The 13,014-nt window shown below is 39.5% G+C and overlaps 1 protein-coding gene across 5 annotated transcripts; it reads left to right on the top strand.

Annotated features, from left to right (window-relative positions):
* The first annotated feature begins 3,992 nt into the window (after positions 1–3,992).
* On the top strand, positions 3,993–10,445 carry LOC139637077 (uncharacterized). Of its 5 annotated transcripts, none has more exons than XM_071505600.1 (6): positions 3,993–5,442; positions 5,819–5,880; positions 6,017–6,061; positions 7,006–7,240; positions 8,073–8,239; positions 9,048–10,445. In XM_071505600.1, the coding sequence occupies exons 4-6, from the start codon at positions 7,108–7,110 to the stop codon at positions 9,330–9,332; spliced, it is 585 nt and encodes a 194-aa protein (XP_071361701.1). In that variant the 5' UTR covers positions 3,993–5,442; positions 5,819–5,880; positions 6,017–6,061; positions 7,006–7,107; the 3' UTR covers positions 9,333–10,445. The 5 variants fall into 5 exon arrangements, 4 of the variants coding, with proteins under 4 accessions (XP_071361701.1, XP_071361700.1, XP_071361699.1 ...); XM_071505599.1 differs by having other exon boundaries at positions 3,994–5,442; positions 7,006–7,772; positions 8,073–8,404; XM_071505598.1 differs by having other exon boundaries at positions 3,995–5,442; positions 6,017–6,065; positions 8,073–8,404.
* The last annotated feature ends 2,569 nt before the right edge of the window (positions 10,446–13,014 follow it).

Raw genomic sequence — 13,014 nt, forward strand, 5'->3', positions numbered from 1 at the left:
CAAAAAACAAAAAAAAAAACCCTATCCACTCAGGTACGCAGGGTGTAGGTATGTATGTGCACCAGATATTTCAGGCAGGGCAATATGTATGACTGACCACACAACCCAAATCTCTCAGTCTGAACGAAATACCAAGAGTATCCACCCCGTGTATTGATGCCATATCACTGTATTGCTGCCTTTTTGTTTGATACCATTTTGTCAAGCTCATTGTCTGTACATGTCCTGTAGAGACCCCTATTAGAAATGTCGGCTTCATTCATCTGTCTATACAGAGTTGCTGTGGACACCCCTAACAATATTCCAATTTGATTTGCAGGAATGGTCATTTCAAGCAGATATAGGTAGTCCTACTACAGTCCCACTACAGTCTCACTTTGTTGGGTTACAGCTGTGATTGGCTTAGCTCAGTCCTGAGGACTTTCCATTGGTGATGTCATTGCATTGATGAAAAATGTATTATTTGATTATAATTATTGATGAATTTAGATGTAAGCATCATTGAGGTGGCAGCTGGTGATAGTGGAACTAATATTAACTACTCTATGTACTGCTGGGTTTCTTAATAAATAAAAGTACTATAATAATGATTATTTATTTATTGATTAAATTCAAAATTAAAAGTATCCAGTTCATCAAAGTAACAAAAGCTGTAAAAATAAATGTAGTGGAGTGAAATGTACGACATTTACATCCAAACTGTAATGGAACTGAAGCCATCATTCTGGCCCTGTTTAGACTTTGGATTAACATCCGTCCTGAGTGAAGGTGTGAACGCAACCAGGACACATTCAGGACGCATTTGAGATCCAATCACTCAGACCACATTCAGAGGTGGTCACATTCACATTCACAGGACATCATCAGCAGGCAATCACATGCTTTCAGAAAACGGCAAATGGATTTTTTATTAGACTGGGATAAAGTTTTTCTTAAAACTCTATATGTATAAAATACAAATCCACAAGAGTAGAATAGAGATGCACAAATGCTTTTTCGATTTACAAAGAGAATATTGAGTCAAAAGTGCCTTTGTAAATGTCAGGTAGTTATTCACAACTGCTTTACATTTATTTGTAAATTAATTGAATGTCTTCACATGTATGTTTTGTCTGTTTGTATTAGCAGGATATTTTTGTGAATTAACAATTGTTCTTCATTTTACATTTACTGATTGCACATTTACACAAAAATTATTGACCTATTCAGGCAAATAATATTGAGACAAACCTACTCCCATGTGTGAGTGCAGTCTGGGGAAAAAACACTTTAACGTGTATACTGTAGTGCCCGCGTTGCTTTTAACTTATCAAGTTGCCACATTGGATGCTACTCTAGCCAGATAAATTACACACATTTTTTTCTCTCCTCCGTGTGCTTCTTCTGGCAGGCAGCACGCTAGGTGCCTGCCTAGGTCCGCTGTGTTACGAACAGGGGAGCAATTTCCTCACCCTGTTGAAAGCATTCAGCTGCTCTGACTTCTCTATTTGTCACTCCTGGCTCATGCTGAAAGAAAAAATGCTCCATACTGCTTCATAGCAGGCCTTGAAAGCTGTTCATTTATGTATTTCTTTTTTTACAAAAATATTAATAGTATAAATGAATATTTATGAATGTGCACTTTTCTTTGCTTGATGGCAAATGCACTTCAGCACTGGCATTGTGTATAAGGAGGACTGAAATTTAAAGCAGCATAAAGCTATATGTCTAATGTGGTTTATTTTTTAATAAATGTAACTGTTTTTATTCATTGCTTGTTGATGGTGGTGGTTATCTGGCCTTTGTTGTGTTGTTTTTGTATGTTAAGTCCATCTCATCACTGACTTTCCCATTCAACTCAGGAGAATTAACAATCAGATGCTCTCTTCGTTTCTCAGCAGCAAACAAAAAAATCTGGTACTTGAAAAAAAAAATCAAAAAAAGTGATTGGATTTTATTGAATTGGAAAAAATCTGGTGTAACGATACTTTAATACATTTTTCCCAAAGTTGGTCATTACTTTATTCATTCATCATGATTTCCAAGTGAGCTTCATGAATTTCATCATGCGAACTCACTTAGTTTCCATATCCAGGACTTTTGTTGTCATGCCCATCTTGTCCTAGTTCTATCATTGCATATGTCAAAGTGTGTTAGACACTTCATAATCTTTATGACTCTTTGATATTAAGGCTCCAAATCTATTTGGAGCAAAATGTTACACAATGTGACCTCATGCTTTAACTACTGCATGATGGTGAAACTATTGTCCTACAAATATAAATTCCTTCTGTCTTCCACCCACTCTAAAGGTTTGTTTTGCCAATCTGTCCTGATCCCAGTGACACATTAGTCTTCATGCCCTCTGCTTCTGCCCCCTCTTCCTCTGAACCAGGAGCTTCCCTCTGTCCCTCTCTGTCTGTTTGTCTGTGTTCTTCATCTACAGGAATGGGATCAGATCCACCAGATCATAGACTCAGCTACGCAGTTAGTCATGGTGATCTTGAATCTCTGCAATTGTTGAAACTTTTTGCTAATTTTCATTTCCCTTTGCCCTCAGCATTTCCTGGCCTGACTCTGCCTCCATCCCACTCTTGTTCTGCCTGAAACCCTGCTCTGGATCAACTCCTGTCTCCGTCCTTCTCTTGTTTTGCCTGGATCATCTTTGCTCTCCCAAGCTCTTCAGTATCTCTCTACCTTGCTCCCCTCCGTCAATTCTCTTGCATTGCCATGCTTAGCTTCCCTGCTTCTATCTCAGCTTCCAACTCCAGCTCCCAGCCTCAACCTTCCCCCAGCTCCTCTTTACCCAGACTCTGCTTCTCCTTGGCCACAAAGACTGTGCTGCTGCAACCAAACCCATTTTGTTAATATATTACACCTTTTTCTGATTTTTTATCTCTTCCCCTATATTCTGCACTTGGGTTCTCAAAACTAGTTGTGTCAGACCAGATGATCAACCCAGTAAGAGACAGACTCTGAATCCAAAAATGCCTCCGGCTTCTCCATAACTCATAGAGCTATCTCCAGCCAAGGCATTCTCCTCTAGCAGCCCGAACCCTCTCTGAAAGCAACCAAGCCATACTCACTTGGATCTGCCATCTCTCTAACCAGGTAACAATGCTTACTGTTCAACTTACCCCTCTAGTTACCGCAACCAGTTTCTCTAGGTCCACTTCCGCCTTCACCCCCAGTTGTGGCTGGTCAGGCTCTTAATTGCTTTCCTCTCCTCCATGAATCTTTTGTTCCAGTATGACAGTGACCTTCATTCCTGCTGAGCTTTTTGAACTCCATACTCACTTGTGTTTGAATAGCAACCCCTCTCTTATGCCACAGACCTTGCTCTCATTGCTTATCTGAACAACTCATTGAAGGGATCTGGTCTCATCTGTGGATCTGCTGTGTGGAGAGCCAGTCTGCCTTCTGTCTCTCCTATGATGCTTTTGTTAAGGAGATTCCTGTTTGTATTAAAGACACTGCTGAATGTCTTATCTCTCTCTCTCTGGTAGTGTTGCTGAGCTGGCTGGTGTTTTCAGGACCCCAGCTACAGTGAGTGCTAGGAACAACGAGGCAGGGTGATTTTCAAAAGTCTTTAAATGGGGAAATAAAGAATAAAACCGATAAAGATAAACCCGAGACCCTAGACCACCTTATCTCCCTGGCCATCAGAATCATCAACTGTCTCTTTGAGCACTGCCATTCAAACATCAAACCTCCACAATTCCATCAGCCACTTCCTGGCACTCACCTCCCACACCTCCCAAATACCCATGAGCCCTCATGGGTGGCCCTGAACTGAGCCCATGCAGTTAGGCAGAGCCCATTTAACATCAGAGGTGAGGTCCTGCCATACAGGCCACATCATTTCCTCCTGCCCCACACGACCTGCAAAATAGCCGGCTTACCAGTAATGGGCCACCCTCCAGGGGAGATCCCAGTCATTACCCCTCTCTGCATTCATTGATTCAGGAGCTGATGTAAGCTTTATAGATTGTAATGTGGCCCGGCAGATGGAGATAGAAACTTAGCTCTCTGACACCCCTCTAGCTGCCAAAGCCCTTAATGGACAGCTGCTAGTTTGAGTAGCCCTCCAGACAGTTCCCATTAGTTCCCAGCATTCAAGAGAAAGTCGACACCCGTGATTATGAAATTTTGGTGGTCTTGTTTCAACCTTTCTACTTGCCAAGAGAATTTGGTCAGATCACTATCATATTAATCTATGTACCAGGGCCACACTCTGAAGGGGTTGCAACCAGGATTATAGAGAACTACAAAAATGCACTCTCCTGATCAGCTGTAAGTAGTTAGAGTTGCATTAAAGGTCCAATATTGTGTAAAGGAAGATGTCCATGTCTTTTTTGATTATAAAGCAAGCCTAGGTTCTGTATTAATACTGTGCTAGTATCAAAGTGCTCTGTCCACATAGAAATGCACACAGCCTGTATTCAGAAACTGAGCATCAAGATTTCTATAATGTAACTGTGTGATGTCACAACAAAGCAGTCACTGTCCTCAGGCCCCCACCACAGCCCACCAGGACCCACCAGGAAAAGTGTAAAATATGGGACCTTTAACCTTTAAGTCTACTTTAACTTAATTACTATTCCCAAGGCTGTCTCATTCCATCACGATGAATGACATAAGCCCCTGGTCAAAAATACACACTAACACCCACTAACATTAGGCTTGTACTAGCAAGGTGAAAGGGTACAATCAACATTCACTCCCAGGTCAAATGACTCTGCACTATAGTCGCGGGTATTCATTGGCTCTGATTGGCAGTGATTTAAACATTTCACTCGGGTGAACACGCTAATTTTTGTCTTTTTGCTGTGCTGTGACATCTTTCAGAGCACACCCACTCTAAACAGACCTGTCATCTTACACCAGAAACAACACGGCTACATCTTCTGCTGAGAGCGAGCTGCAGCCCTGAAATATGTTTTTAAAAACATACAATCACAATCAGTGGCTCCAACACTGACAGGACCACCAACCTATCAGTCTGCATGGCAGCTAGCACCTCACTCTTCTGCTCTTAAATTGCATGCGATGACGCTGATCCCTACAGTTATGTGTTTCCTCAGCCTGAACTGAAAGGTAGTGTGAAAGGAGTCAATCACCTTCATTTAGCAGGTTTACCTACACTCAAAAAAGTCACTCAGGGCATGTGTTTGATTAGCAAACTTGAAATATGTTCGCATTAAATGAAGTAATCATGTTTGTCTCCATTAAATGATTTGTTCTTGTTTGTTTAACATGAATGAAAGAAAATTCAGATGAATTAGATTCATTCATTTCAATGCAACGAGAATGAAGTCCTTCAAATCAATGACTCTGATAGGGACCGCTATTGCGCATGCGCCACACCCACCGGCTGCAGAGAAAGGTCAGGAAGTCCGGTGGAGAGTTTGACCGCCAACACACAGCGCATGCAAGAATTGTTTGCCAGTCGTGATATTAAAGGTAAGTAATCCAGGAATGCATTTATTTAAACGGCGTGAGTGATAAGTTGTACACATTAGACATTTGTGAGACATACTTTAGTCAACATGTTTTTTGTTTTTGAGTCAGATTAGCGTGTGTGTGCGTGCGTGCGTGCGCTAGCATCGCGCTAGCTCACTACAACGGCCCTCACACTTGTTACTAGTCGAGGCTTAAGTTGTCATGGCGGCCGGATATCGGTCCGCGGCTGCAGCGCTTCACCCCGTTCTGCTGCTGCTGAGAGAGAGAGAGACATGCTAGGATCCAGCACAGCTAGTGGGGTGGGGGTGCCCTGGTTACGATAGATACAGATGTTGTATTAACTCTTAAAACAATTTCTCTCTCTTCTTTTTACCAGAAATACATCCCAAAAGAAAGTAGTGTCCCCATGCCCTGAGATTTGCACCTCAGAAATACATGGTAAGTTGTTAATATTTTTGTCATTGTGTATCTGTTATCTAGTTGGTGTGTAGCATTCCCCTGGACTCTATTTGAGGCCAAGTAGTATATTTATTTATCATTTGCTAAAGTTTTTGATTCTTCTCTTTACTTTCAGTGACGTGTATGTGGCAGTGCAAGCATTGTGTCGCCAGAGAGAGCAGTAGGTACAAATTACTTAAACATTATAAATGGCATCATCATTAAGGAAGAAGCCAACATTTTCTGTGCATATATGTAAATTGTCCATGCACATTCAAGACATGGAGTGGACTCAACACTCATGTCTATAAAGCTCATTCATCTCAGGTTACGCAGACAACTTCCAGTTCAGTAACTTTTAAATGCGAGTTATGTGAATGCAGTGACCTCTCCACTGAGAAAGATTTTTTTGTTCATATTGGAACACATCTGCGAAGTAACAAGACAGTTAGTTGTGTGTTTCTTGGTTGCCCTTTCAAGACAAATGTTTACAGCACATTTTACACACACAAAAACAGGAAGTATCATCCACACACACTGAAAGATCTCAAAGCCAGTGTAGTTACATTTGTGGACCCGTTGCAAGTGTCAGATACCTCTGATAATGTGAGGGCTGGCTGTTCTGCTGATGTATCGTATGGTGAAGTTCTGTATGTGTTTCTAACCCTGTGGCTAAAGTTTTTGGCAAGTGTAGCCCCCTTGCTACGTCTTATAAAAGAAAACAATACTACAAGCTAAATTTTAGGGTTGTAGAGCCTGTGGAGTATATTTTATCTGTAGACCAAAGGAGGTCATTTCAGTACATCCCTTTATTGCAGTCATTGCAGGAAATACTGAGTCACAATAAAATACTGAATAGAGTGACTGAAGAACACATAGCTCAAGAAAATAGAAAGGATTTGCATGGTGATCAACGGGTTTACACGTCTTTTCGAGATGGTGAGCATTATAAAATGAATAGCTGTTGAGCAGAGTAATACTTATCACATACGATCCTAGTTTTGATAAAAATAATAATAAATAAATACATATCAACACTTTCCTAATTATTAATTATTGTAAGAGACTGTGTTTTTTCATTGTGAAATATTCAGCCAGTGTTTTTTTTTTTTTTTTTTTGTTCAGGCCCAACCCATAAGACTGAGGGTCATCCTAGGTGAAGATGATGCCAGGAAACTAATTCTGCCAGCAGGAATACCGGACTCCATAGAAGAATTGTGCCAGACAATGAAGACCAGTTTTGGATTGCAAGAAGATTTTCGGCTTCAATATCAAGATGCTGATTTTGGAAATGAGTTTGTAAACCTGTCAGTGACCTCCGAAATACACGACAAAGCAACTATAAAGGTTGTATACGTAGGTACGTACGTTTCTATTCTATTCTAATATATTGTCTTCACTTTATTTAGATTTAGATTCTGTGGGTGAAATTGCAATAATAAGGTGACTTGACTAGGACTTGACTTGACATAACCTGTGACTTGACTTGACTTGACTTGCCCAAAGAAAAATGACTTGGGCCTTACTTGAGACTTGAAGGTTAACCCTTTAAAACCGAGTGTGTCGTCGGCGACACATTTGCACAGGCACACTTTGGATTACCATAACACTGTAACGGTTTGAGCGATCGGAAAAATTCCAACGGTTTCTGAAAGCTAAGACCTTGCGCTTTATAGGCATATAGATGTCATTATGGTAATTTCACTCCCGCTCCTACCATGAAACCGGGAAAGTGCCCCGAATACAGAGACAGCAGAGTGGAGTAATACAGCACATTACTGATCGAAAATGTTAGCAAAATGGCCTTCCCGCGCAACAAAACCTCCGTGGACGGTCACAGATGGGTTTGAGGACGAAGGAGCAACGGAAGGAGCAACCTCAGACGAAGAAAGGTAACGTTAGACGAGTTGAATTTCCAAGTTGAATTCCTGAATGAATGAAGCTCTCTCTAACTTTTCTCTATCTAGTTTTTACTTTCTTTACGTTATTGTATGTGTAAATCGACGCTTGTATTGCGTGGTGACTTTTTTAGAATCGTGCAACGTTGCGTTACCAAGTCTTTTTTGTGTAACAAATTATTCTGTGTGTGTTATTACATGCACGTGTCCACCACATTTTTATGTTTCGATGAGCCATTAGATAATTGAATCTCCCTTCGGGGATGAATAAAGTTCTATCTATCTATCTATCAGAGGTCACATTCAGGGCCGTAGAGGGAGAAGCCGTGGGGATGCTGGAGGCTCCGGTGATGGTGTTAGAGACCATAGCCGCTCACCGCGTCATCAAAGGTGGAAGACTGAAGCAGAGCCTGATGATGGAGTCCCTCGACCACCGAGGTTTAACCCCAAACGCACCCCAGGTGTCCAACCCCCTCTCAATATGGGCCACACAAAGTCTGACAGAGCCAGCATGGGGCGACGGCGCTGCCAGCTCCGTAAAAGGAGCACTCCCTGGAAGTGTCAGGAATGTGATGTGCGCCTGTGTCTGCAGCCAGAGAGGAACTGCTACTGGCAGCACCACCAATGTGTTTGAGTCCGCAGCCAGAGAGGAGCAATTGCCCTGTGTAGGGAAACAACCCCTGTATATAGTTTTATTTTTTTCATGGTCTGTTATGCACTGCAGGTTTATTGTAAGTTCACAAATTATATTGTAAATAGTTCTATACTTTTCAAATTTCAGTGTACAGTTTCAGTGTTTTTTCTTTACTAAAACTCTAAAATCAAATTCCCTCTTTGTGTTGTCCCTTCATTTAAACTCTTATTGCAGTGTTAGACCATGCAGTAAATTGAAAATAACTGCCAGATATTGAAAGTTCCAAGTATTCTGGAGAAATGGACAAAAGCACTTACTCATAGGACATTTTCTGACCTTTTTATGGTCAAAATAAGCAAAGGACTCCGGGCGGCCATTTTGAGGCTCAGGTGTCAAAGTTTTAAGACTTGAGACTCACTTGAGACTTGCACATGTGTGACTTGGTCCCATCTCTGATTGCTGGTCTCCGTTACTTCATTTTCCAGTTCTCAAATGAATAGATAGATAGGAGAGATTATGTACATCTCCAACTGTACGACTTAATTTGTACTCCTTTTCTTCATAAAATTCTAAGTCTATTTCCACACTTTCTAGACTCATATCAAATGTATTTATCGTCATATTTTACTCCATAGGACACAGACACTGAGGCCAACACTTCAATGGAGCAAACCGTGATGGGAGTGTACGTCATACAGAAGGAGGGTGCAGAGGCGGGAGATGGTCCAGAGGACATCAGTGTCCTGATTGAAGGTGTGGAGGTCCTCAGTGGTTTGGGGGAAACTGCGATTGCCTATGCTCTGTTATTTGGACTGATATACTGTCTGAACCTGAGCTACCCACCTGAGCTCAAATGCACTTTTGAAGTCCTGCAGAAAATTCTGCTGAAGCTGGATTATCATCCAAGGCACAGTTCCTGAAAAGCAAGCTTATGGGGTAAATAAGGTTGATGAAGACTGATTCAAGCATGGCATTGGTCCACATGTCTGCCAATGCAGATTTTTGTTTTTGAAAGTTCAATATTAGAAGAAAAATGTTCCAACAGACAATTTAGTTTGCACAATGGACTGAGATTAAGATTGTCGTCTCATATGTCCAAAATGGAGATGACACAGAACAATGTTTTTGAACACACATCCAGACTGATTTTACTAGATGGACAATTGTGGCTGGAGCAGTTGTATTCATACATGTTTTCAAAAACAGTTTCTGGGAGTGGAGCAGTCATACTTGCACTTTGAGCTCCTAAAGTTGAGTATTAGTAGTAGATTTTCTGACATTCCTTTGACAGTAATTTTTCACCGTTTCTGATTTAAAAAGTTTAGTTTAAAAAGTGTGCATTTGTTGACTTGAATAATTCCGCATATTTTTATAGTCATGCACACATTGTATTGCATTTTTACAAATGTTTTAAGAAGTTTCGTTGTTGCACTTAGAATTTTAAAACTTGAAAGGACACCAGTCATGCACAAATCCTGTAAGATTGTTTTAAGACTGTTTTCTTACACAGTCTCAATTATTTTGTTCGTAAAATATTTTACAAGCATTTGTGAAAAAGGTTTAAAAAATCTTGTATGTTGAATGTTAAACTTTAAAATTTTGCAAGACTGTGAATGCTGAACTCTGAATACAGCATTCCCAAATGCATCGTATGGTTAATATTTGACACAAACAACTTGAGTCTTGAAAATTGGTTTAATTGATGCTGGAAGGATTTAAGACACTGTTTTAGTCAGCAGTTAAGTGGTACTGTTGCATATTGTAGAGATGCATCAAAGACAACAAGACAATGGTAAAGATCCGATGTCAGTTCTATGTTGCGCCCAAGTGTCAAATAAAAATTGTAAATATTTTTGCCTGTTCTTTATGTATGTTATTGGATCTTTGGTAATTTAAACATATTGCTTACACTAACAGTGAGAACAACACTTAAACAAGATTTACATTAGTGTAACAGACAAAAGCTATATTAGTTCATTCAACAAGATTTACATTATTAAAACAGACAAAAGCTATATTAGTTAATCCAACAAGATTAAATTGTGTTGCACTAACTTAAGTTACTTAAATCAGACTAACACAGTCAAGATAGACTGTCTTAACATGATTTCTTTAGATGGAATATAGGTGGCAAGATCAAATTACATTCATCCAATGAATTATTTTTTTGAGTGTATATTAAAAAAAAAACACTTTGTACGCACTAATTTAGGTGTAGAAAGGGTAATATGGTAATCAATCCAGATCCCAGTTTTAATGGGATATCAGATCAAATCTTCATCTCTTTTTATCAGCAACATCAAAAAAAAAACATACATGAAAATCAACAATAGCAAAATATTAAGATCTCATTTAAAAACAAAGCTAAAAGTAGTGTATTAGTTTAGTCCAAACTTGGTAGCTATCTTTCTAAGTGAGTAATACACATTTCAGACAATTACCACTCACTGTCATTTGGAGACAAGAACCATACAATCTCACCTCATGGTGTATTAGAGGTCCATTTCCATCTCAGCCTCTGTGCACGAGTGAAAAATGGCTGCCCAAATCCATCAAACCCACCAGCACCTTCCTCACCCGATCCTGTCACTGCAACTATTCAGTGACAGGATCGGGTGAGGGTGGCATGTTTCTGCAGAACAGCTTACTTGATAAAACTTCAAAACAACTCGCTAAATTTGGTCTTTGATTTTTAAGATTTCTAAGTTTGACTTCTATACTAATTACCACTCACTGCCCATTGGAGGCTCAAACTGCTCACACTCCTCACCTCATCTTACTTTGAATGAAAAAGAAATATTTTCACAGTGCATTTTCTTACCCATGCAGCTCCACACAGTATATATACCCTGTCTAGGTACATGAAAGTAAGTGCAGCATGTTTATGATTATTTAATGCAGAGGGGGTGTTATTTTTCAAACAAAGGCATATGGGGGGGGAAGTATTTACCAACTTTACCTATTAGGTGCTCTGCTGTGCAAAAGCTCCTGTTGAGCAAAAGTGAGTGACTATATTCTACTTTTATACATTTAATATTTCATAGCTTATATTCCTTACTTTACCAATTAAGATCGCCCTGGGGGAAGTAGGACTCTGGCTCCCTCTCTCTTCCCCTCTCTCTCTTTGACTCCCTCTCGAGCTCTCATTCCCTCCTCCTATGGCAGAGTGTCAATTAAAATGACATCCAGTGTCACTGTCACTGTCGATGAAATGACATGCTTCTCCTGAAAGCCCTAATAGGATCGCCTCTCCACCACTCAACCCAAATCTCTGCTATAATTGTTTCACATTCAGTCATCAGCCAGTGTTTGAAACTTTGCCCCTGTTTTTTCACCCTACTCTCTACACTTCTCATTTTTTCCAAGGCTTCCTCACTTTCCCCTGTGTCACTGTTTCCTGGTTTTCTTTGCCCTAAAATCATTTTACTTTGATTTTATTTCATTTTAATTTCATCAGACTCCACAGGAAGCGCCTTTACATCACTGTCAGCGGCCAATAAAAATGAACAGATGTGCACTAAAAATAATCACAACACAAGCTGCCGAACCAGCAGATGCCTACTGGTGATGTGTGAAAACCAGTCAGCACTCGTTAATGGTTGCTAAAAACTATCAATGGCAAACCAACTGACACCTGAAAGCATATCACAAAATGTGTTAAACATTTAAAATGATGAGTGTATTACCAAAGTTTTTGTTATATTTAAAAAAAAAAAGTCTTATAAGTTTTTTGTTCAGGTACAAAAATGTTGCAGCAGTAAGTTTTAAACACTTTATTGAGAGTGGAAAAAAATATGTTTGTATTGGACAAAAACTATGTGTGTGTGTGTGTATGTGTGTGTGCACACACCTCTCACTCACTGTTACTTCCTCTTTTACACACATGGACACACACACACGCACACACACACAGTGGCAGAGTAATCAGTGTGCCAGTGCTGTTTTCAGGCTGATGACGCCTCTGTTTGCACTTCCTCCCAATGTTCCACAAAAAGGAGGAGAAGAAATAAACAAAAAATTGTGTATAGCAACTGCATGTTGTTAAATTGGGTAAATTATTTTAGTAATTGTTTTAATACTAAAGGAGAAACAAGCAGATATCTACTCCTCTGTCACAGTTCCTGTAATAAATAAATCTATAGTTTTGTAGTTACAAAGTCATTTAATCAAGCTTTAAACTAAAAAAAAAAGAAAATCTTTTTCTGTCATATCCAAAAATAAAAGAAACAATGTATTTGTTTGGAACAACCCTGAATTGTAATATATTTATTAATTCAGTTTTAAAACTAAGGTTTTATCATAGTAAAATAAATGTTTAGAGAAACCATATTAATGAAGAAATCAAGGAATTCTCAAATCCCAAATACAGAAATTAAGTCGTGTATGTGACAGTTTTATTCTGTGCATTCTACATCAGACACTATTTCATGATTGAAGCTACCAAGGAGACACAAATTAATGCTAGAAATATATAGGTTTGTATTGTGATTTTTGTTATCATAGCCTTTAGTCTGTTCAGAAAATTATAGCACACACGGTTAACAGTTTCTTTTAACTTAAATTATGTAAAGGTGGTTTAATAATAACCAAACTTTTCTAGAG

Source organism: Trachinotus anak, unplaced genomic scaffold (assembly GCF_046630095.1).
Source record: "Trachinotus anak isolate AG129_WGS33_773 ecotype Australia unplaced genomic scaffold, CSIRO_AGI_Tana_v1 ptg000019l, whole genome shotgun sequence".
NCBI lineage: Eukaryota > Metazoa > Chordata > Actinopteri > Carangiformes > Carangidae > Trachinotus > Trachinotus anak.